Raw genomic sequence first — 24,281 nt, forward strand, 5'->3', positions numbered from 1 at the left:
CCACAGGGAGACAGACAGACAGACAGGCCCGCCTCCTTCCCGAGATAACAGACGTGGTACCCCTGGTTACCATGGATACCTTTCATTAGCCACAAGCTTCCTTTAAGATACAGTCTGAGACATATTGGGGTCTGCCGATGAGACTTCGGTGGTATAGTTTATACTCTTGGTAAGATTTATTTTCGTTTTGTACATGTTCTTGTAATTTCTAAAGCAGCGCAAAATCAATCTTTAGTCACTTAGTTTGTGTTTACATTAGAAATACCAACAGTCAAGCTACCCTTATCACCAGTCTCTTAGGGATAAACAAGCTACCAGGGAGATCACTTGAGGAAATTTACCTTCCCTGAATGTAAATCACTTACTGTATGTTCATCTCAAGTCAATAAACACAAATGAGAATTATTAATGAGATTTAGCTTGCAAACTCCATTTTATTCAGTGTGTGTGTGTGTGTGTGTGTGTGTGTGTGTGTGTGTGTGATTCATTTACCAATTTAGTAATATACAGGCAGTTAAAACTGGTTATCAACTTTGATAATCAGAAGCTTCTGGCATAGCACTGGTATCATGAAAACATCATAAAACAGGGAATACACAGTAACATTCTCTTGGAAAGCAAATGTTGCAAACAGGGCATGTTCCTAATAAAATTGAACTTTAGATGTGTTAAGCATGTTAAACCTCTTATGTAAATTTAGACAATAGGAGTGCAATCATAATGCTTACTTAATGGAAGAAAGTGAAAGCAATTATGACCTAGATGTTCTAAAATAGAACCCTCTGAGATCAGATGTACAACATATAGTTTTCCCCTAGTTTACAACCATCCTGGTCAAAAAGAGAAAAAAGGTTGGTCAGAAAGTAGGGTTGTCAACACCAAGTATGTTTGACCAAGAAAAGTTTGGTTTTTGAACCACAGTCTCACTACGTAGATCAGGTTTGCCTCTGCCTCATAAATGCTAGGATTGCAGGCATACACCACTCATGCCCAGCTAACCCAAATTCTTGAGGTACAAATCACAATGTTCCAGTCTCAGTTAGTTCTGGGAATTGAGCAAACAGATGACAGTCTTCAGTTTTTAAATGACTAAAGAGGAGGGCACTGGAGTGGCTCCCACCTGTAATCCTGGCTGCTCAGGAGGCTGAGATCTGAGGATGGTCGTTCAAAGCCAGCCTGGACACTGAAGACTGAGAGATTATCTCCAATTAACCACTAGAAAATAGGAGATGGGGCTGTGGTTCAAGGGGTAGCGCGGTAGCTTTGAGCTGAAGAACTCAGGGACAAGCCCAGGTCCAGGAGTAGGACAGTAGCCTTGAGCTGAAGAGCGCAGAGACAGCGCCCAAGCTCAGAGTTCAAGCCCCAGAACTGACCAAAACAAAAGGCTTAAGGACTTAAGCCAAGGAAACTGGTTTTTATGAGAAGTGTATTTGTTTTTAACTAACATGGTTTAGAGATTATTTTGGACTCCCTAAACACTATTTCTTTAGTTGTTCTCAAAGATTGAGAACCTGAGTAGTAAGACTGGCTATCCCACACCAGTGCCACAAGTGGACAATACTGTGAAAAAGTTATGATGCAGTCACATAAGATACCATTCAAAATACAGATCACTGTGTACTCTACACAGGCTCCGTTAGCTTCTAAAATGAGCACCGCCCGCAGTTTACACAAGTTCCCCAGTGACTTCCTCCAGTAGAGATGCGTACTCAGTCTACTCATGGTTCCTGAAGTCAGTAAGCTAAGGGGGAGAAGTTATAGTCTCCCCTGAATTCAATGTCTACTTACCAAGGCTAGCTATGTAGCTCCTTTTCGGAAAGAGAAAACACAAAGTAGAAGACTTTGAAGTTTTTCTGTGATTTAATTTTCTTTAGAAAGTCAAGGTCCACATAATGGTAAGACAGTTTGCTGAAAGGAAACTGACACGTAAAAACTAAGAGACACACATTCAAGATAAGTTGTACTGGAAATGCAATAACAAATTTTGGCCTGACACCACTCATGCTGTCATATAGCAAAAACACCAAAAACCCATGCAATGGAGAAATTGGCAACATAAAGACTTTTTTCCCCCAGACTTCTTGAAGCTAAAGAAACCCTGAAAATATTTAGTTTTCTTCTGTTGGCTTTCCTAATGCACATTCTTGCTTATGGCTGACTGTCCCAAACTTCAGTTAGTTTTGATGAAAAAGCATTCTTCAATAGGAGACCAAGTAAATTTACATGAAACAAAAGGTGTTTTTTGAACTCCTCTTTCCTGGTAGAGCAATGGACTAGATTTCCTGAAACTCCCTTTACAGCTGAATAGCAGGCAGATTGGGGAGAGGAATCAGTTGTCATGAGTATGCTGGTATTAAAATAAAGCTTGTTCTGAAACCGCAAGAGGTGGTACGAAGATACTGTATAAAAGATACTGGGTTCTTTAGAAAAATGGACAACAGTATACAGGATGTGATAGTATATAAGACTCACCCTCAAGTTACAAAAGTAGACATGGCAAATGAGTACAAAAGAATTTTCCAAATGTGAACTATTTTTAAAAGATGTCAATAGGAAACAACAAGCTGTGATTTCAGAGTTCCAAAGGGTAGTCTGTTCAAATGGCCAAAAGGAAGAAATAAACTAGACACAGGTCAAGAGCTGATCTACTGACTATCCCTCTTCTGTTTGGCAGTGTACACTGGTGGTTGCAAACTGATTTGGGGAATGCATACATATCTTTTACATGTGTATGTATAAATTCACTGATTAGTTAGTGGTTGCTGAGCGGAGGAATGAGAAAAATCTAAGTTATTAATCTCTGGGAGTTGAACACATTAAGCATTTACATTTGACTATGTTGCACATGAGAAATGATTTTAGGCTTTTTTATCACCCTGAATCAACCCTGCCATTCACAACTCATGCTCCATGCCCCCATGGGTTCTACTGTGCCCTAAAGGATCAACGTAGATAAAAACAGAAAATAACAGAAATGAGGGACAGACAGTAAGTCATGCTCAGTCCTTATAAGTCACAAAGAAACACTAAGATTGATGGTCTGTCTCCTCCCGACTGCGAAGGAGATACCATGAATTAAATAAAGTCATGAGACAAAAGTCAACAAGATATGGGTAGCAGCACCTTTCCATACCCGCCTGGATTTTTAAGGAGCCTTTCACTCCAAGTTCATCAGTTCGAAGGTAAGTAAATGGCTCTATAATTGAAGAGTCTCCAGGGAAGAAAAAAAAACAAAAAAACAAAAACCAGCAGTACATGATATGCCCTCCCCGGGCTGAAGGATAAACTGCAGAGCCAGTTAAGACCGGAAGAGTCAGCCCAGGTTCTTGGCAATGGTTTTAGCACAGTTTAGCACTATAGGGACAGCCCTTCTCCATCCAATCAACAACTCAGCACCATCCATGTTCAATAGCATAGTGGAGAGTGTGCTCCCATCTTTGGTACCATCTCTGAGTTAGTCCTGGTTTGCAGTAGCTGCAAAGAAGCAGAAAAGTTGGTACCTTTGCCTTGTCTGTAAGCATAAATGCTGGGACTCTGATTACTGCAACCACTGAGGCTGGTCAATACTAGAACACTCAGGAGTGAAGCGTTCAATTCCCCAATTCCAGAGAACAGCAGCCAGGCCCCCCTGTCCTGGGAGTGGGGTCATTCATCACCACTGGTTAAGGCCTTCGGTTTGTTGTCCTCAGAGTAGAACAAGATTCTGTTCCTTCCCGTGGACAAGGAACTCCAGATGAACTCCAGCTGTGCCAGGCACACAAAGGGACTGGCCTGTGACCGTTACACTTGCAGAAGCTTCTGTTTTGGCAGCACGAATTAGAAACTTCTTTGTGTGTCTGGTTTTAGTCCTTTCCTGAGTGAAGGCAGCCAGAGAGTGTCCAGGTTCCAATACCCAGAATTAATTTTCTCCATGGTCTTCCTCTACCCAGGCTACAATTTTCCCTTCCCATCCAGGAATGGCATCATCATCATGGAAAACCTAGGTTAAAAAAAAGGAAAAACCACTGATAAAACAGGTAGGCATGTTGTCACAAACCTGTAACTCTAGCACACAGGAGGCAGAGGCAGGATTGAGTCCAGAGACTCCTGTGCTGTATCGTAAAAACAAAGAAAAACTAAAACTAAAACAAACTGCTTCTGGCCAAAAAGAAAAAACATATTAAGGATAAGAAAGTGTAAAAGAAATCCTTGAGTTACAATTTATGTCCTTTTGTCTATCCCTAAAAATAACAATGAGTATTTTCAATGTATCTTTTCTTAGTACTATATTTATGATATGGTTTTAAAAAATTCTGGAGCTGGGAGTGTGGCCTAGTGGAAGAGTGCTTGCCTAGCATGCATGAAGACATGAAGACCCAGGTTCTATTCCTTGGTACCACACACATAGAAGAAGCCCAAAGTGGTCCTGTGGCTCAAGTGGTAGAGTGGTACCCTTGAGAAAAGCCCAAGGAGAGTGTCGAGGCCCTGAGTTTAAGCCCTAGGACTGGCAAAAAAAAAAAAAAAAAGTCAGATGTGATAGCTTACACCTATAATTCAAGCTACTCAGGAGGCTGAGATCTAAGGATTGCCGTTCAAAGCCAGCCTGGGCACAAAAGTCCGTGAGATTCTTATCTCCAGTTAGCCACCAGAAAACTGGAAGTGGTGCTGTGGCTCAAGGGGTAGGGCAGGAGTCCTGAGCTGAAGAGCTGAGGGACAACACCCAGGCCCAGAGTTCAAGCCCCACAAGTCACACATACACACACACACACACACACACACACACACACACACACACACACACAATTCCTCACACTGCTTTGCTCATAGTAGAAAACAATAGTAACCACACTTAAAGAACTAGAAGAGGAAAAACATTGGGTTCCAAGCATTGTTAAAGGATGGGTGGGAGCCAGGCACCAGTGGGTGGCTCACGCCTATAATCCTAACTATTCAGGAGGCTGAGATCTGAGGATCACAGTTCAAAGCCAGCCTGGGCATTAAAGTCCCTGAGACTCATATCTCAAATTAACCATCAGAAAACCAGAAGTGGCACTGTGGCTCAAGTGGTACAGCACTAGCCATGAGCTGCAGAACTCAGGGACAGGGCACTGTCCCTGAGTTCAAGTCCTACCACCAAACCCCACAACCAAAAAAAAAATAGGTGGGAAAGAACACCAGTCCAATCATTCATTCATTCACTTCCAAAGCCACTAACAAAACTTGGTTATTTTAAAGATTTCAGTGAAGAAATCTTTCCAGAACAAAATATTCGCTTTTCTAGCTTTCTCATTCTGTAGCCCAGTGAAAGCACTCGCAATACTAGCTCTCAAATTCTCTTCAAAAAATGTTATATTTGGCAAAAAAAAAGTTGTATTTGGAAAAGCATAGGTTTAGAAAATACTGAAGTAAGCATGATGACCAGAAGATCCTTCTTTTCATTATGAAAAACTACCATTATGTAACTTGTACTTTTGTATGTTCATACCTGCATGTGCATTTCTAGGTATGAAGCAAGTTTTCTAATTTGTGACAAATTAGAGAAAACAAAAAGCTCTCTTTAGCTGACTCTACTCCTAGGTAGAGTTCTCCTGGCCCTACCTTAGGATTTTTATCTCCCCTAACAAAAAGATTTCCGTTTTTTGTTTGTTTGGTTGGTTGGTTGGTTTTTGTTTTTGTTTGTTAGTTATGGTGTCTGAACCCAGGGTCTGAGTGCTGTCCCTGAGTTTTTAATGCTCTACCACTTTGAGCCACAACTCCATTTCCAGTTTTCTGGTGGATAATTGGAGATAAGAGTCTTAAGGACTTTTCCTGCCTGGGCTGGCTCTGAACCATGATCCTCAGATCTCAGCCTCCTGAGTAGCTAGGATTGCAGGTGTGAGTCAGCAGTGTCTGGCTAAAATGATTTTTTCCCCTGCCAGTCGGGCTTGAACTCAGGACCTGGGCACTGTCCTTGGGCACTTTTTGCTCAAGGCTAGCGCTTGGCCCCTTGAGCCACAGCGCCACTTCCAGCTTTTTCTGTGTATGTGATACTGAGGAATTGAACCAGGGCTTAGTGCATTCGAGGCAAGCACTCTACTACTAGGCTACCCTAAAATGATTTCTTAAATCTGGATAGAGGGAATTAGAGCATATTGTAAACTTATAAAGTTCTAACAATGAATCTTCCCCATGTTCTAATGCAAGCTAATAAAAACAAAATAAAAATGTTATCTGAATTCTTTGTTAAAATGGTAACTAATGGGTGCTCAACTTCTTCAGCCACTCACAGCTCTCTTAGTCTGACGTCATCAGACATAATCTGAAGCTCCTGTAAATTCCTCTGACCTGAGTAAGAAACTTGGGTAGTTCTGGGAACTAGTTCTTGAGGAGGAGGCTTTGGGATTCAAGAACGACCGATATTACTATCAGTCTCCCATGATTCTATACCTCCTCTTTGACAGTGCCAAACTCCGGGTCCAGGGCTTTGAAATGATACCGGTGATTCCCTTCACGATCAATAGCTGCTTTAAAATCCTTCAGGGTTACCTCTCCCAACCTGCCACAAAAGAAGAGAGTACCAACATAGACTGTTAATCAATATGTTCTAAAGATAAACCCGGTGCCCTGCCAAAATCAACAGGCAAAATCAGCGGTGGCCTCATTAGGTCACTGCCCCTGGTAACTGAGGTAGCTACAATAGCAGAGGCCAGTCACCGCTAGGAAGTGAAAATGTCATTACGTATCAGGTGATCTGAGAATGTAAACTAGGGTTAACTGCCTCAGCAACAGTCCAATCACTTTCCTCTGTCTATAGCTGGAAACAAGACAAAAGGTCTTAGAAATGAACTTTGCTGACCAACCATAAAAACATCCATATGGTTTCCTTCTTTGTTTAGATAGTCCACTTCTCTTAGGCTGGTAAAATCAAACCAGGCATCGTGATCGATATCGTTATTCTCCATTATTAGGAAGCTGGCTTCAAACCCAGACTAATTAGTTAGACTTGTAAGATAGAAAATGACACAACCTCTCAGCAGTGGGATGGTTTCAGAGTCTAAAAATTTGTTTTTATTTGAAAATCAGTTTCCTTAGGAAGAAACACATTAACTGAACTGAGATTTAGGAAATTTTTAACAGAAATTCTAGGTAGGGATTAGTTGTAGTTATCATACAATAACAAAGATCAGTGAGTGAGTGGCTGAGAGTCCAGGCTGCAATCTGTGGCTATCAGCAGGAGCTCTTTTTAACAATTAAGAACCTGCATAGTTACAAGGCCCAGAAGTACCACTGTTCCTAGCCTGGAATCAGATAGAGATTTGCCTCAGTGAGGGGCAAAACGGAAGTGGAGTCTCTACTTCTTGGGCTCTTCAGTCTATACAGGCTGCCCACTCCAGTGGTAACTAAGTGTCTCTGCCACAGTGATCCCCAGTGTCTCACCTCTTTGGTATATTGACCATGAAGGGTGTAAGTGATCGGTCGGTGAAATAGAGCACTTTAGTGCACATGCTGCTGATAGCTGGCGAGCTCTGGGAGTGAGGCAACCCTGCAATCAGAGACACTCGAGTTAGAACATTCAATTTCCTCCTTTCCAGCAACTCACAATATCTCAGGGGAATTAAGCTGTTTGGGGTCACAGCACAGCTCTGGCTCTTGTTCAACCTCATGTCCCTAGGGCATGGTCTACAGGATGTCACCATGAGGACCACATGGACAAGAAGTGCTTTGGGCATGGACATTATCATAAATTCTCACAGGGAATGAGATTAGCAGCCTGAGACCTGACAGGTGCTGATGCCAAAGATTAAAAGAGGACAGAGAGTCACACCTGGCAAGGTTTCAAGACGGGCAGACACACAGAAAAGCCTGCCAACTGCCTATGTTTAGATTTTGGAGGTCAGGAGTAGGAATACTCAAAGTAAAACCAATGGAAACAAGAACCACAGAAGCAAAGGAATCTTACAAACTCAAATCCCAAGGAACCTGTGCTTCCTGTCTACCAAGTCCAAAACCTATCCCAACCCTTGGCTACACAGGAATTAGTATGTGTTGGGGTTGGGGTTGTGGTCACGTTCCTAATTTGTCTCCATCCTTTACAAAGGTACTTTAGCCAGGCACCGGAAGCTTACGCCTGTAAATCCTAGCTGCTCAGGAGACTGAGATCTGAGGCTCACAGCTTGAAGCCTACCAGGGCAGGAAAGCCCATGAGACTTTTATTTCTACCCCAAAAACCAGAAGTCGAGGTGCAGCTCAAATGGTACAGCACTGAAGAAGTCCAGGGACAGCACCTAGTCCCTGAGTTCAAGCCCTAGGAGAAGCATCCTCTCCCCCCTCGACCCCCACACACCAAAAAAAATTTTTGGTACTGGTTCTGGGGCTTGAAGTCAGGGCCAGGGATGGGGGGACCTGGGCATTGTCCCTGAGCTCCTTTTGCTCAAGGCTAACCCTCTGCTACTTGAACCACAGACTTTCCTGCCTGGGCTGGCTTTAAACCACGATCTTCAGATCTCAGTCTCCTGAGTAGCTAGGATTACGTGCATGAGCCACTCCTGTCATCTTTAATTAATTGGTTTTAAAGTTTACAATCACCACTGTCTGGTTCTACATCGTTGTTCTCCTCAAAGGAAATCTGTACGATTAGGCAGTCATTTCCCATCTCTCCTTCATTATCCTGGCATCTAGCAACTCTTTTCTTTGTGTCTCTACCAATTTCCTATAAATGGGGTCACATGTTATGTGTCCCTTTGTGTCTGCATCCTCCACTTTACACAGCATTTTCACAGTTCACCTATGGTCTAGCATGTGGCAGAATCCTGTTCTTCTTTACAGCCAAACAACTGGCTACTCTGTGCTCCTAGCAGAATCTGTTTATCCATTCAACTGTGGGTGGACATTGATGTTTCTTTCTGGCTGTTTTGAATATTGCTGCTATGAATGTATTTTTTCAAAGGCCTGTTTTCAATAGCAGTGTGTTACTTAGATGTGGAATTGCTGGCTTGTACAGTATTTCCATGTTTGAGGAGCTGCCAAACAGTTTCCATAGCAACTGCATCATTTTTAAAGTTCCATAGCAACACATAGGGTCCCATGTTCTCCATCATCAATGACAACTTCTTATTTTCAGTTTCTTTGGAACCACTGAGTAGGTGTGAAGTAATAAGTTACCGTGTTGATTTTTTTTGTATTTCTTTTGGTGCCAGGTAGAAGATATATCTGGCAAGTACAAGGCCCTGAGTTCAATCTTCTTAGCTCACCTCCTGGCTGGGATTAGGGAAATGTACCATCATACCTAGTGTATTTGTTGAGATAGCTATCTCGCTAACTTTTTGCCCAGGCTATCCTCTGCCTCCCAAATAGCTGGAATTATGGGCAGAAGCCACTGCACCTCACAAGGTTCTTTTTTTTTCTTTTTAATATGTTTTTTTTAATGTATATAAAACACAGAAAATGGTTCTAGGAAGCTTTTTACTATTTGATGTTTGTAAATTATTTACTTTCAGATTGGACCCATGTTTAAAAAGAAAGAAAATGTGAATATTATTAAATGAATAAGTAAGATGCAAATGAAAAGAGAAATTGCCAGGTAGGTAATTTCCAATTTTAGTTCAACAGGCCACTAGGTGGTGCAATTATTTTGCAGGCCTTAAACTGAATGGCCTAACCACTCAAGTTTTAAGAGTTTTAAGGAGAATCCCCTCCCCCAAAATTAAACAACTTGCTTCAAAGAAAAAGTGGAATTTTTTTTTTTTTTTTTTGCTAGTCCTGGGGCTTGGGCTCAGGGTCTGAGTGCTGTATTTGGGCTTTTTCAAGAGCTCTACCACTTGAGCTACAGCACCATTTACAGTTTTGTTTTTGTTTTGTTTTTCTATGTATGTGGTACTGAGGAATTAAGCCTGGGTCTTTGTGCATGCTACGCAGGCACTCTTACCACTAGGCCAAACTCCCAGACCCTGCAATTTTTCATGTGTACTATTTGAGACCGCAAGATGATGATGATGATGATGATGATGATGATGATGATGATGATGATGATGATGATGACAATGATGTGTGTGTAGATGTTGTTTTATATTTTCCTTGGTTCTGCATAAATGTTTAAATTACGTATTTTCCAGATGGCTTAGCCCGTCTGAGTCAGCAGCATCCTGCCTGTGGCTAAGGGTTGATGATGGTGAGGATGGCATGTGTGCTCATTGCCCTAGAAGGAAAATTCTATCCCCTTAGGTATTAGTAACACACACACACACACACACACACACACACACACACACACACACACACACACCACCACCAACAATCACAACAAAACAAACTTCTGGTCTAATTTGCTAGAAGTCCCTACTGAAAAATAATGAGTACTCACTTGAATTAGGGGGCCAGGAGTCCCGGTATTCATAACCTGCTTGACTTCTGGGTGACTTGACATGAACCTGGGGAATCACACAAGAATTACAAAAGTTGCTGGGCACAGTGGCTCACGCCTGTAATCCTAGCTACTCAGGAGGCTGAGATCTGAGGATCACGGTTCAAAGCCAGCACGGGAAGAAAAGAAAGAGAGACTCTTAACTCCAATTAATCACTAGAAAATGGGAAGTGGGGCTGAGGCTCAAAGGGTAGGGCGGTAGCCTGGAGCTGAAGAGCTCAGGGACAATGATCAGGCCCAAGGGTAGGGCAGTAGCCTGGAGCTGAAGAGCTCAGGGACATTGCCCAGACCCAAAGTTCAAGCCCCATGATCCACAAAAAAAAAAAAAAAAGACAAAAGTTATGATCAGTGGAAAAACTTAACTAAGACATATAAATCAAAAACCTAAAAGGCAAATTTTTCTATCACTTCTTCTTCCAGAACATAGTTACTAAAACAAATTAAACATATTTATCTTACTAAATAGTTAAGCACACTGATGAAAGCCTTTTTAATTTCCAGTGAATTTTCCATATAGTTTCTCACCCAAGGCCAAGTTCATTCAGGGGAAAGGGAGAAGGAATAAACAATAGAGACAGATGCTTCAGGGTCAAGAGCCACAAGTACTTACTCAGCCACACAGTGGCTGAGAGCAAGAATTCCCTTGAATTCCTTTCCTGGAGTGTCATACTGTAATAAACAGTAGTTCCACCAAGAGGACAACTAATGGGTATCTGCAGCTGGGTCTTACATCTTTTAGCGTTTCCTTCATCCAAACTAAAATTCTTAAAAACCACGCTTCCTTAGATAAGCAAGACATCGCAGCAAAGGGCATTAACCTTTCTTTCTTGTTTCTTCTGCATCTCCACGACATGCAGGCGCTCCATGAGGCTGGAGATGCCCTGCTCCAAGCTGTCAATCGTGTGGTGCTGAGGGTCGTGGCCACTGAAGCTGTTGCGTAGGCTGCGGAGAGCATCTCGGACGAGCTGCAGGTCACTGGTCTGTGGACAAGAGTATGGTGCTGGTGGCATGGACCTGTGCTGTACGATCAGCCATGTCCTGACCACTGAGCTAAAGGGCAAGGGTTCCCATGAAAGACCCCCTGTACTTTTATGATGGAGGATAACTTTCCTCCTTAGAAACAGGCCCGCTGTTGGCCTATGATTGCTTAATCTTGGATAGAAATGCCTTGCCTCTTTACATACCCATCACTTGCCAGGGATGAGGATATGAAAGATCCCAGACCACTGATGATGGTTGGGGTACTGTTCTAGTTACTGTGCTGGCTTCAGCTAGAAGTAGCAGGCTTGCACTCCCATGCCAGAACTTACCCCTCTGTGGGCACTGGAGGTGGCTCCTTTCCCTGCAACTGGAAGGAGAAAACCATTGCTTTGAGTGGTGTGGCTGTTGAAGCTGGTCACCTAGGGCAAGAAGAAATGGTTTGTGAAAGGGAGAATTCTGAGCCAAGCCATCCTCCCTCACTTAGTTTTCAACACTTCATGACATAGAGTCTATAGCTATTTACTTATGGAATGACTCCACTGAAAGCTTCTTGAATGAAGATATGATTTTCCTTTTGCTCCTTCTTGATTGAAGATACATTTTGTTTTTCCTGCTGCGTCAGTGCCGCACCTGACACTTAGGCACTGTGAATGCGGAATGGATGGAATGGAAACCTTGGCCTGAAACCCCCAGTCTAGCCTCTCCCATAGCCACTTGCAGGTCCCAGCACTTCCTTCCCTTTGCCTTGGTCATTGCAAAGAGTAAGAATGACTAATGTATCCCGAGCCTGACTCTGTGCAATGCTGTTAATTATGTGGCTTAGTTATTCATGGGGAATACTTGACATACTCCTCTGTTTTCCAGCTGGACCTCAATACTGAGATTGAGAAGCTAAGCAACTTAAGATCACATAATGTAGACAGGGTAAAGCGGGGTTTGAAATCAAATTTTCTTATCTAGGAACCAGTACTCTTGACCCTCTTACTAAATGACCTCCTACTAAATTGGCCTGTGGCCCCCGCATCAGCTCTGGGTAAGAAACAGAATCTCTCTCTTGGCTCTGTGAGGAGAAGGAGAACCCAAGCTCTAGGTTACCTCATCTGGCTCTCTTTTCATACAGTGAGCCAGAAGGACATCTTTGTGTTCTAGCTCCCGTTCTAGATCCACCTACAACAAAACAGAGATGAAGTCAGAAAAGGGTGGTTCTTTTTTCTTTTTTTCCAAGTCAAAGGTGCAGGAAAGTGAGTGGCTGTGCTCTGACCTGCTGGTAACTGGCATCAGAGAGTTTCCGGAGTGTTTCTTCCAACTTGGCCTGGCGCTGCTGAAGGAGGCGATCCTTCTGCCCTAGCTCTTTCTACGACAGAGTCAGATGTGAGGCAAAATGGAGACCCAACAGTTCATCCTCTGCCATGCCATTTCTACCCACAGAAGGTAGAGCCTTAGGGAGACAGTCCTTACTGGGCAGTATCACTCCACAGCTTTAGACAGTGCAAAGATACTTGAAAGGGTAAGAAGGACCATGCACTGGTGGTTCATATCTGTAATCCTAGCTGCTCAGAAGCCTGAGATCTGAGGATTGCAGTTTGAAGCCAGCCAGGACAGGAAAATACATGAGACTCTTATCTCCAACTAACCACCAGAAGTGGAGCTGTGGCCCACAGTGGTAGAGCACAGGAAGGAAGGAAGGAAGGAAGGAAGGAAGGAAGGAAGGAAGGAAGGAAGGAAGGGAGGGAGGGAGGGAGGGAGGGAGGGAGGGAGGGAGGGAGGGAGGCAGGCAGGCAGGCAGGCAGGCAGGCAGGCAGGCGGGAAGGAGGCAGGCGGGCAGGCAGACAGGCAGACAGGGAGGGAGGGATTTGGAGGGAGGGAGGGGAAGGTAGGGTAAAAAGGAAGGGAACTATTTCTAAGAGGGCCACAAGGAGCCATCCCTACTAGTTAGACATAAATATAAGTGAGTCATTGAGGTTTCTAGCTCCTTATTTCTATGTTCTTTTTCCTAACTGCTATCTACTCTTCAAGTCTCGTGAACCAGGACACAGATGACTTCCCTCCAGAAAACCAGGATCAGAGTAGAATGTATAAGTGATCTTTGAGCAATAGCAAATCGGGGCTGTTCATGAAAGATGGAAGCCATTTCCAAGCCAATATTCATTCTTACTTTGTACTCTCCTAAGAGCCGGTTCCTCTCGTCTAGCTTCCTCTGGAGATCCACCTGCAAAAATCAGGAAGAACTCAGTGGTATGAATACCAACACTCATGGAAACCGGCAGCTGGTAACCAGAGCTGATGTTGGAAATTACAGGATACAGCACATAGGGGAAATGGTTAGGATCGTTTTTAAATATGGCTGCTCCCCGTGCCTTTCGTCCTCAAAGCACTCCTGCAGAAGGCACGGCTCTCACATAGAAACAGAGGTTAGTCTGATGGGAAATAAAAATAACTACAGACACTCAAAATAGGTATGCCCAGAGCAAGGTGAGACTGAGACGGCCGGTGTGAGAGCACTTCTTCTTCGGTCCTCTCAGCTCAGGGCTCACTGACATCAGAGTTCTCACATTTAACTCACATTCTGGTTCTGAAGCTCATCTCTGTCCATATTTGCCCTCAGGAGTTCTTGTTTGAGTTGAAGAACAGATGTGTCCTGCTGAGCCAATCTCTGCTGCAAGGCATCCTGGGAGAGAAGAGCACAGTAAGTGTTGTGGTCTCCATCAGTCACTCAGTTATTACTAAAACTTCCTGAACCCATTACCATATATGCAGCAGTAATTCTGCTAAACTGGGAGAGAGAACCACAAACTGTTGAGTCAGGGTTTTTCTGTCCTCTTGAGATATGAGAATCACAGTTCAAAGCCAGCCTGGGCAGGAAAGTTTAGTCAATTAACCACTAGAAAATTAGAAGTGGTGCTGTGGCTCAAAGTAGTAAAGTGCTGGTCTTGAGCAAAAAAGCTCAGGGAAAGTGCCCAGGGCCCAAGTTCAAGCCCCATGACAGACAAAAACAAAAACAAAAGAGACCCCACTCCATCTAGCATTTGCGGCTTTTCCTCTTATCTCTCTTCCACATCCCATTTCCTACAAAGGTGGTCCTGTAGGGACCACCACAAAGAATGCCTAGAATTACTTCCTCCCTGGCTTCCACAGCCTTTCTGCTGTCCTGATGCCTCAGGGAGTATGCCTCACTGCTTAGAACTGCTCTTGGACTGATGGGTCTCTTCTCACTATCACAGTTGTAGACTATCTTTTCCTCATTAGAGCCTCCTGGACTCCCACCAGGCCTAAGACAGTTGTCTGGATAACTGACATCTAAGAGTCAGCTCTAACCTACTCCTTCGCCCATAATGACTTTGGATAGGACTAATGGACTAGCACTGTAGTCCAGTGTATTTAGCCTGACTTTGACTTTTCTCTCTTTATGGATCACAAAAAAAAAAAAATCAAGCAGGTTCTAGAGAATAAAGGATCTCTTTCTCCCTACCTTCTACTTCCCTTCTCTCTTCTTTTTTTTTTTCCTGGACAAGGTCTCACTACACAGTCCAACTTGGTCTCTAACTCACAGATCCTCCTATCCCCCAGTACAGGAGTCGAGCTGTATACCATCACCAAACCCAGGAAGGGCCCATTTTTAATTATGGTCGTCTACTAGCACAGTATATGGCAAAGGCAGTCTATGAGGCCCCTGATATCAGTAGTTTACAGGAACATTTCCAAGGTGCACTCCCTGGGATGTTAATGATTTACATGGGAGAAAATCCAATTCTGTGGTTAATAACTGCAAATTTTTGCAGGCAAAACCTCTTTATGATAGACCTTCTTAAATCCTTTACTATGGTATTATTCTCTCTAAATCTTCAAGCCCATAGGGCATTTTTCAAACTTACTTGACCACTGAACACATTTGCTACTTGAAATGCTTCCTATACTAAGGCCACAAAAAACACTTTGGCAGAGGCTGTTGACTTATACCTTAAGCAAGCCTATGAGTATGTGTACAGGGAAAACAGAAATGGCAGAGGCCTAAGAAGAATCTGTTTAGCCAATATAATCCTGTTTGAGTGACGTTAACATATATTCAGCACTGAATATATAACTAAGTCATTGCTTCTATTAGCAAAAACAATGGAAATAACCTAAAACTCCACCAATAGAAGACTGATTAAATATAATACTATACGTATTATAATATCCTACAGTTATAAAGAAGAACTAGGGAGGTGTTTACTGAAATAGGATGATCCCTGAACACACTGCTAAGTGAATACTACTATCTAGGTAAAAATTTTGGGGGGAAATTGCATACATCCCTTTTACTGAAGTTACCTCCAAGAAAGAACTAGATGTTTGGGGGCCAGAGTGGGAGGGAAACTTTCGCATCTATACTCTTGGTACCTTTATTAACTATCCCAAGACTAAGGTACGGGCTGTGTTCTCCCTCTCTCCCTCCCTCCCTCCCTCTCTCTCTCTCTCTCTCTCTCTCTCTCTCTCTCTCTCTCTCTCTCTCTCTCTCTCTCTCTCTCTCTCTCTCCCTCCCTCCCTCCCTCCCTCCCTCCCTTCCTCCCTCCCTCCCTCGCTCCCTCCAGTCCTGGAGCTTGCACTCAGGGCTTGGGCACTATCCTTGGGCTTTCTCAAAGCTAGCGTTCCACCACTTGAGCCACAGCACCACTTCCGGCTTTTTTCTATGTATGTGGTACCAAGGAATCGAACCTGGGTCTTTGTCCATGTTAGATAAGCACTCTACCACTAGGCTAAACTCCCCGCCCAGTTTTCTCTTTTTTTTTTTTTTTTTTTTTTTTTTTTTGCCAGTCCTGGGCTTGAGCTCAGGGCCTGAGCACTGTCCTTGGACTTTCTCAAGGCTAGAGCTCTACCACTTGAGCCTCAGCACCACTTTGGGCTTTTTTCTATATGTGGTACCGAGGAATCGAACCCGGGTCTTCATGCATGCTAGGCAAGCACTTTAACCATGAGGCCAAACTCCCGGCCCCAGTTTTCTCTTTTTTTAAGGACCCTTTTTTTTTTTTTTTCAAACTGAGGAACCCTGAGGGAATACTTTACACACTGAGACAGTTAAGGGAACTAGCGGGAAGTGGCAGTAAGTACCATGAGTCACAACTACCAGACACGCGCCTCAGCAAAACAAAGACGGATTCTTCTGTGTCTCACTTGCCACCAAAAAGCCCTTTCTCTCCCCAAAGTAGCCAGCCTGTTCAGGACCCTCAGCAAATCCCAACGACCCTCCTGGCACCCACCAGCAGAACTACTGTACCTCACAGAGACTATTTATAGAATGAAATGGCTTCCTTTGTTACCTTTATTCCCTGCAAATTTCTGGCTTCTTGTTTACATTTCAGCAGCTCTTTCTGCAAACCAAATATAGTTAGATCAGAGGGTGGCATCTGGATTGCTTCACAGGCATTACCTCATGCTATCGGCGAGAACACAAAACCCAGTTATCATTCCATCACTGATGAACCCTCTATTGTGGCAGAAAGCAGATGCAGGCCAGTCAGCAGCAGAGACCAGACCCGTAGAAACAAGAACAGGACCTGTTCCAGTCTTCTCTGCCACCACTGAACTTCCAGTCAAGAAGAGTCTCACCAAGAAAGAAGACAGCCCGGACATCCCCAGCGTCTCTTCATGCATAGGAAAACCTAACTGTAATTACCTCAATCTCTCCTCCCACTGAAATATATTACTGTATCAAAATATGCCTATCCCTAAAGTCATTAAGCAAGGTTTAATGTTCAGCAAACGGTTGGAATGATTCTCCAAGAAAATACTGTTCATTGTGGAGGACCAAATCAAACCACATTTACTTGGCCAAGCACTAGTAGCTTGTGACTTCAATCCTAGCTAGTCAGTCCTGGCAGAAAAGTTTGCTGGATTCCATCTCCAAAAATAACCAACAATAGAAGTGGATGTATGGCTCAATGGTAGAGCACCAATCTAGCAAGTTCGAGACCCTGAGTTCATAGCCCAGTACAGCAAAAGCATTTTAAAAATTAAGATCGAATAACAAAAAACTACATGATTAGCTTTCCATTTCTGTAGACTATACATATATACATAGATATGTGTGTATATATATACATATAATATTGCTCTGCTCTCTTCCTACTATATCAAATGAGCAATTAATGATCAATGTATTTAGAGTGGAATTCTTAACCTGAACTGCTCAGGTGGGACCTAATGTTAGTTTACTCAATTAAAAATATCCTGATTTGGGATGTGTTTATTCACACCCCCTTTTTATTTCTAACTCGTGTCAGGCTCTAGGAGTTGTGTTATAAGATGGAGTGTAACTTGCATCTACTAACATGGATCCTGCTCATCAGGAAAACAGTCTCCATAGCTACTTTCTGGGATTAAATCATCAAAGTGAGCACCACATATGCACACTATACTGCAATTGTCCTGATTATACTGTGTTCAGAAAATTCATCTTCATTATATAGGAAAAAATAGTAATGTTTTCTTTTTTTTTTTTTTTTTTTTTTTTTTTTTTGCCAGTCCTGGGCTTGAGCTCAGGGCCTGAGCACTGTCCTTGGACTTTCTCAAGGCTAGAGCTCTACCACTTGAGCCTCAGCACCACTTCCGGCTTTTTTCTATATATGGTACTGAGGAATCGAACCCGGGTCTTCATGCATGCTAGGCAAGCACTTTAACCACTAGGCCAAACTCCCGGCCCAGTAATGTTTTTCTTTTACAGGTTTTCCAAAGAGAGATCACAGAGCTTAAGGAAGACAATATTCTTGTAATGGACTAGAAAAAACATCTTGCAATTAAGTTCATCCACTTGAAGTTGTTTTATAGTAATCAAAACTGGAAAAACCTCAAGGCTCAGGATTCCATAGATCAAAGACTATCTTTTTGATAAACTCTTCGTAAAGTCTTGGAGACTAGAAGTAAGACAAGTTTGTGACACATGCGTCCTAAGAACTAGAATAGATTTTTACTAAACAGTGGTATATCTATGGTGTACGTTTCTTAAAAGTCCAAATGTAATAAAAGAAAAAGAAAAAAAAAATCCTGATTCGTCTGGGAGCTGGTTGCTCACACTATAATCCTAGCTACTCAAGAGGCTAAGATCTGAGAATCGCAGTTCAAAGCAAACACTGGCAGGAAAATCCAAGAGATTCATAACCACCAGAAAACCAGAAGTGGAGTTGCAGATCAAGGCAGTAGAGCACTAGCCTTGAGCAAAAGAGTTCAGGGACAGCAACCACATTCTGAGTTTGAGCCCCAAGACCAACAAAACAAAATTCTGATTTGGAGGATGGAAGCATGGCCAAGTGCTTTTTACCTACCAAGTGCCAGGTGCAAGGCCCTGAGTTCAAAATCCGGTACCACCAAAACAAGAAAGGAAAAAAATAAAAAAAGTTTCCACTACACTGGACAAAGAAAACCAGGTTTTAACAAAATTCAGATTTTGCTGTTTTTTGAGGTTTAATTTTTACCTTTTTTCTTTAAGTGCAGTGTGTTTGATGGCTCAATAATTGTGTTTGGATGGCAGCACAACAAGGGAAAGCTGCTGCTCTATTAACGCTAATACATCTCTCCCTATGTTTTTTAAAAATCTAACTAGGCATGTCCATGTACATTTAAACATGCATAATTTGAACTTCTGGGAAAAAGTGTTTCAGGTTACCATGCAGAATTAGCAATGCATAGATATCAATAGCCATATTGATCTAAAAAAATGTTTAAGTTGGCCAGGAGCACGGCCTAGTGGTAACGTGCTCGCCTAGCATGCACAAAGCCCTCGGTTCAATTCCTCAGCACCACATACACAGAAAAAGCCACAAGTGGTGCCGTGGCTCAAGTGGTAGAGTGTCAGCCTTGAGAAAGCACAAAGACAATGCCCAGGTCCTGAGTTCAAGCCCCAGGACTGGCAAAAAAAATGTTTAAGTTAATTTGTTGTCATTTGTTCAGGGGTAACACATTATACTAAATTTGTAAAGTTTTACATGGATTTGATTATAGAAATTAGTGAATTTTTTAAAGAATTAAAGTCTTAGTGTGTATGCACATATGCATACTTCTATGTTAATGGCCTTAGTCATATACTAATGACCAAAAATAATTTCTTATTTTTTTTTGCCAGTTCTGGAGCTTGAACTCAGGGCCTGGGCTCTATCCCTGAGTCTCTCTGTGCTCAAAGCACTCTACCACTTAAGCCACAGCACCACATCAAGTTTTTTCTGTGTATATGGTATTGAGGAATCAAACCTAGAGCTTTGTGCATGCTAGGCAAGCACTCTACCATTAAGCCACATTCCCAGCCCCCAAAATAATTTCTAAAGATTAAAAATCAACTGATCCAAAAGAATTCTTGGAAGTACTCATAAAAACATTTCACCAATACCTGATTGATTTTTTAAAATTGTAATTTAAAAAGAAAGCCCTAGAAAAATTTCAAACACATATACAGGCACAACCAATAATGACATAGGCACCTATAACTTTAAGGTCCTAAAAAATTTAACTTTATGATTTTTTTATACTGGGTACCTCTCTCTTTCTCTGTCTCCCAATGAAAGACAGGATAGATACAGATACAGACAATAACCTGGTTCTGTACTCTTTTCCTCCATGCCAGAACTGCCCTGAACTTGATGTGTAACAGTCTCATAGATTTTTCAAAGGGTAAGATGTATAAGTCTTGCCATACCTTTAAGTCTTGATTCTCCTCCATACTCTGATCCAAACGGCTCTGGATTATAACCTGAGCACAACACAAAAAGAGATGCTTGTGTACCTATACTACAAAGAACAGAGGCCATTCGCTCGGCAAGTATTTACTGAGCACCTACTAGATGCTAGCTGTGTGCTGGTGATACAAAGAGCAGGAGAGAGGTTCCTGCCTTCTGACGGAAGCATATTGTCCAAGTGAAGCATGCAAAGCAACACAGTCAGAGCTAGAACAAGGACAGGTATGTTGGGAGCAGAGATGATGTAAAGAAGAAATAGCAAGAGATGAAGCAGGAAAGGGAATTAAGGGTCAGATCATGAAGGGCCAATGAGAATACAGGGGAAACTGATGGAAAGTTCAAATGCATAAGCTAGATTCAGTGCTTAGTCATAAAAGGTAAAGCTCACCAGCTGTTCCTCTGGATTGACTCCTGGTTCACAGAAGGCCAAGGGCCTCTCCTGTTCATCTTCAGGTAAGGATCCGTTGAGTAGTAAGGCCTAAATAACCACAAAGACAGAGAGAAATTGAACTCCCCACTGGAAGACTCAGTCCAGAGCCAGACTTGGCAAATTCACTGAAGCCTTGGAAATTTTCACCCTGGCTACTTCCAATGGCACCTCTGAGGTCTAGTCCCTGTATCAGGCCCATGCTCTAAGCCTTTTTAATCGCCCTAAACACACAGGATCCCTCTGCTCTAAGCTCCTTGGCTCCAGAGAAGACACAAAAGCAGACCTTCCTTTCAGAAATGCCAGAACCCCTTTCAAATGGGAGCTGCTCAAACTCAGTTGGGACAGCTGAGAAGTAACTTGGCTTTAAGAAGGTATTACAATGAATCACTTGAAATCCATTGAAAGCATTGCCTTGGGAGTGTTTTTTATTTACTTGTTTGAGAAATGGTGTGCTTTTATTCTCTAAGACAATCTGGATGGAAGGAGGAGGAAAACATCCATGCAGGGAAGTTACTCATCCCAAAGCCAGGCTGTTTTCATTAAAATATTAACAAGCAGGGACCAGGCAGATTTGCCCCAAAGCTAAGGAAGCTTCAGCTTTACACACCTGTTTACATTGCCTTTTCCAATACCGTATACCTACTATTCTATTCCTAAAGACAACCCATCCCAATTATAAACTTACAAGGGTGTGTGCCACCCCTAGAGCTAAATTTTATGGGGCAACTCAGCTCTGTGAAAGACTGAAAATGTGTGCCTATTTTATACCACATTTCTGTCTCCATTGAAATATAAACAGGGATATAACCAGAGAATAAACACATTCAGCATTGTTGATGTTTTCAAATCCTGACAGTGGTTGATGTGCTAACCACTAACTAATAAGAACATTTTGAGTCAAATGAATTTGACTAATCCAGTAATTCAGGAGAGAGGTACAGATTATGTGTAAGAAACTACAGGTCTACAGAGAGCTAAGGGAAGAGCACCAGTACCACAACAGTGACTCTAATAGCAAATTGTTAGGCTCTAACTAAGGCATACTAATACGTCAGAAAGCCTGGATGTGACTTAGCATACATCTTGTTAATCATGGAAAGAGTTAAGAGGCGCGGGGATCCTGTGAGTCCTTTTGTTTTCTACAAGGGAACTGAATCCTTATTGTGATCATGTGGCTGTGAATTAAAATGCCTATTTGCAGGGAATATTGAGGTGCTGACTTCATCACAGTCAATTTTCTTCTTTATCTTTTTCATTACCAATGGAACTTCTACACTTGGTCTCAACCAAAAGGCCAAGAAGCAATTTGCCATGGAATTTCTCCCAGTCTAAGATATTCAAACCAAACTGAAAGCTAGCCTGATATCCATGTTTATATCATGCAAATTATCCAAATGGAAAGCTTGGGTATAATCCAGATGTTCTCCAGGCAATATGTCCCAATAAAGCACAAGAGAACAATAACAACAACAACAACAAATCTGTTAAAAATATTCCTCAAGAGTGACAGGAAGGGCATTTAAATGATCCTTAGGCCTGTTAAGCTGGAAATCTTAAAAATACAATGCAAATGTCACAGAAACCAACAACTTTCCTTAGGACTGTTTAGGCAGCCAACATTCCTCCAACCTCTCTTGATTCCTGGGCAGACATTATGCAAACTGTCTTTCTACAAATTCCCCTTTTCCTTTGGAAACCCTTTGTGTCCCCGCCCTGTGGCTAGCTGGCTGAGAGCATGCCCTCCATCGCCTGCCGGCTGCCAGAGCCACCCACATAATGTGGGCTTTGTTTATGTGTCCATAAATATTTCACAATTCAGAAGCAGTGCAGTTCCCAGCACAAACAGAAAGGAATATTCCTGGACAATTCCAGGGTTATCAGCACACTACAAGGACTCCCCACCTCCAATGCAGATGGTGGCACAAAGGCACAGGATTGCAGGGGTCTTTAGAGGTGGACATTATGTCAAATGGGTCAGCCAGTCTCTGGGGGACATGTGCCAAGCTAACACTGCAGGTGTAGGAAACACTGAAGGGCTTTGTTGCTCAAGGAAAGCTTTTTCCACCGGATCCTCATGCCCTGACATCCACTTACCAAAGCCCCAAGAGTGAGCTAAATCCTGTGGCTAGACTCAAGTGGAGGCCTGGCGGAGTGGCTGGCTCCTCCACCTTTCCTACTGCAGAATGCCCAGGAGAAAATTCCTGACCATTCACTGTGCCCTTCTTTGCTGAAGGCTGAACTTGCAGGTCTGTAGCCGCATAAAAGAGAAACCCACTGTGCAGCAGAGTCAGAATAAGGGCTGACCAGACTCCATTATGGCTTCACAGCTTGCAGAAATCCTAACAGCTGTATTATGGCTAACTGTGCTCAAGTCCATGTAAAGCCCTCACACAGAAGGGTTTTTCTCTCTCTAGAAATTTAACCCCCCCTCCCCACTTTAACTCTGACTTCATAAACAACTGAAATCAGGTCTTTCCAGTTAGTACAAGTGACAAAAACAACCATCAGTTGGTGCACCAAGGACAAACGGCCCGCGAAAGAGCTACCTGTAGTCCTGATATCATTTTCTTTGCTTCCTCCATTTCTTTCTCCAAATGCTCTTGTTGTTCCAACAGCTGTTCTTCCCATGAGGTCTCCAGATAGGGAGCAGGGCTCCCTGGTCGCCAGTCTCGGCATAAGGGAGAGCCTGTCTCTTCTACAAAATGAAAGGAGGGAGTGTAGTCCATGTTGAAGGAAACTGACTTACTGGCCCCAAGCAATCGGAAAGTGCTGCACAGGTTCAGGTCACCTGCCTTCTGAACCTGTCGGCACAGACAAACCGGACTCGCCACCAGGTGGGGTTGTGAAGCATAAAGAACTGGCTGTTAACTTCGGGTCCAGGCTCAGGGAGGCATCACAGGCTCAGGGTCAGCTACCTCTGATGCTTAGAAGGAGCAGTATCCTTGCAAGGAGAGCCTTGATGTGGGGCATATAGGTTCTTACGTTTAATTCCCTGGAACTCCCAGAGCCTAATTTTACCAGGAACAGAGGGGCTGTCAAATGTAACAAAAGGAAGTAAAATGAAATTCCTGTTAGTTCGGAGTTTTCAATTTAAGACCATCCTTAAATATTTTTTCATTTCTTTTGTGACCATCTGGAGCCCTTTGTAGACGTAACTGAGCCATACAGGAACCACACTAGTAAAGCTATTTAGTACGGTTAATACTAAACCACTGTACTATTAATAGTAAACTATTTAATACTGTTCTGTGGTTTTGTTTTACTTCACTACTTTTTTGTTTGTTTGTTTCAATCTTGGAGCTTGAACTCTGGACCTGGCAGCTGTCCTTGAGCTTTTGTGCCTAAAGCTAGTGCTCAACCACTTGAGCCATGGCTTCACATCCAACGTTTTTTGTGGCTAACTGGAAATAAGAGTCTCATAGACTTTCTTGCCCAGGAAGGTTTTGAACCATGATCCTCAGATCTCAGCCTCCTGAGCCTAGGATTACAGGCATGAGCCACTGACACCCAGCCTTATTTCCCTACTTTTAAGACCTCTTGGCTCACTCTGGTGTCCTCATCCATTGTATCCTAATTATATGCACAGTCATTTAAAACTCATTATGGAATACAGAAGGTGTCTTTATTCGTAACAGGAATGTAGCAATTCCTCTGGGTTGTAGTAAAGATTTAAAAAGGTAACTTACGTACTCAGCTTGCTGGTACCTAGCCAAAAACAAGTAGTCAATATTCTCCTACATCCACTCCTCCCCAAGGTCCTGGGAGTTTCTTTGGTACTCATGCCAGGACC

At 42.8% G+C, this 24,281-nt stretch overlaps 1 protein-coding gene across 2 annotated transcripts in view; it reads right to left on the bottom strand.

The window, feature by feature from the left end:
- Positions 1-465: 465 nt before the first annotated feature.
- Positions 466-24,281, bottom strand: part of Dixdc1 (DIX domain containing 1) — a 58,353-nt gene continuing 34,537 nt past the window's right edge. For both annotated transcript variants that reach the window (XM_090319522.1, XM_090319520.1), the window contains 14 exons: positions 23,038-23,186; positions 20,450-20,539; positions 20,022-20,075; positions 16,657-16,707; positions 13,923-14,027; positions 13,515-13,568; positions 12,621-12,713; positions 12,455-12,526; positions 11,689-11,778; positions 11,197-11,358; positions 10,319-10,385; positions 7,396-7,501; positions 6,406-6,514; positions 466-3,979 (listed from right to left, as the gene is read on the bottom strand). In XM_090319522.1, the coding sequence (XP_090175648.1) occupies positions 3,899-3,979; positions 6,406-6,514; positions 7,396-7,501; positions 10,319-10,385; positions 11,197-11,358; positions 11,689-11,778; positions 12,455-12,526; positions 12,621-12,713; positions 13,515-13,568; positions 13,923-14,027; positions 16,657-16,707; positions 20,022-20,075; positions 20,450-20,539; positions 23,038-23,186 (1,283 nt within the window). In that variant the 3' untranslated portion in view covers positions 466-3,898. The remainder of the gene's footprint in view (positions 3,980-6,405; positions 6,515-7,395; positions 7,502-10,318; positions 10,386-11,196; positions 11,359-11,688; positions 11,779-12,454; positions 12,527-12,620; positions 12,714-13,514; positions 13,569-13,922; positions 14,028-16,656; positions 16,708-20,021; positions 20,076-20,449; positions 20,540-23,037; positions 23,187-24,281) is intronic.

The sequence above is a fragment of the Megascapheus bottae genome, chromosome 27, assembly GCF_031878675.1.
Source record: "Megascapheus bottae isolate mThoBot1 chromosome 27, mThoBot2.hap1, whole genome shotgun sequence".
Lineage (NCBI taxonomy): Eukaryota > Metazoa > Chordata > Mammalia > Rodentia > Geomyidae > Megascapheus > Megascapheus bottae.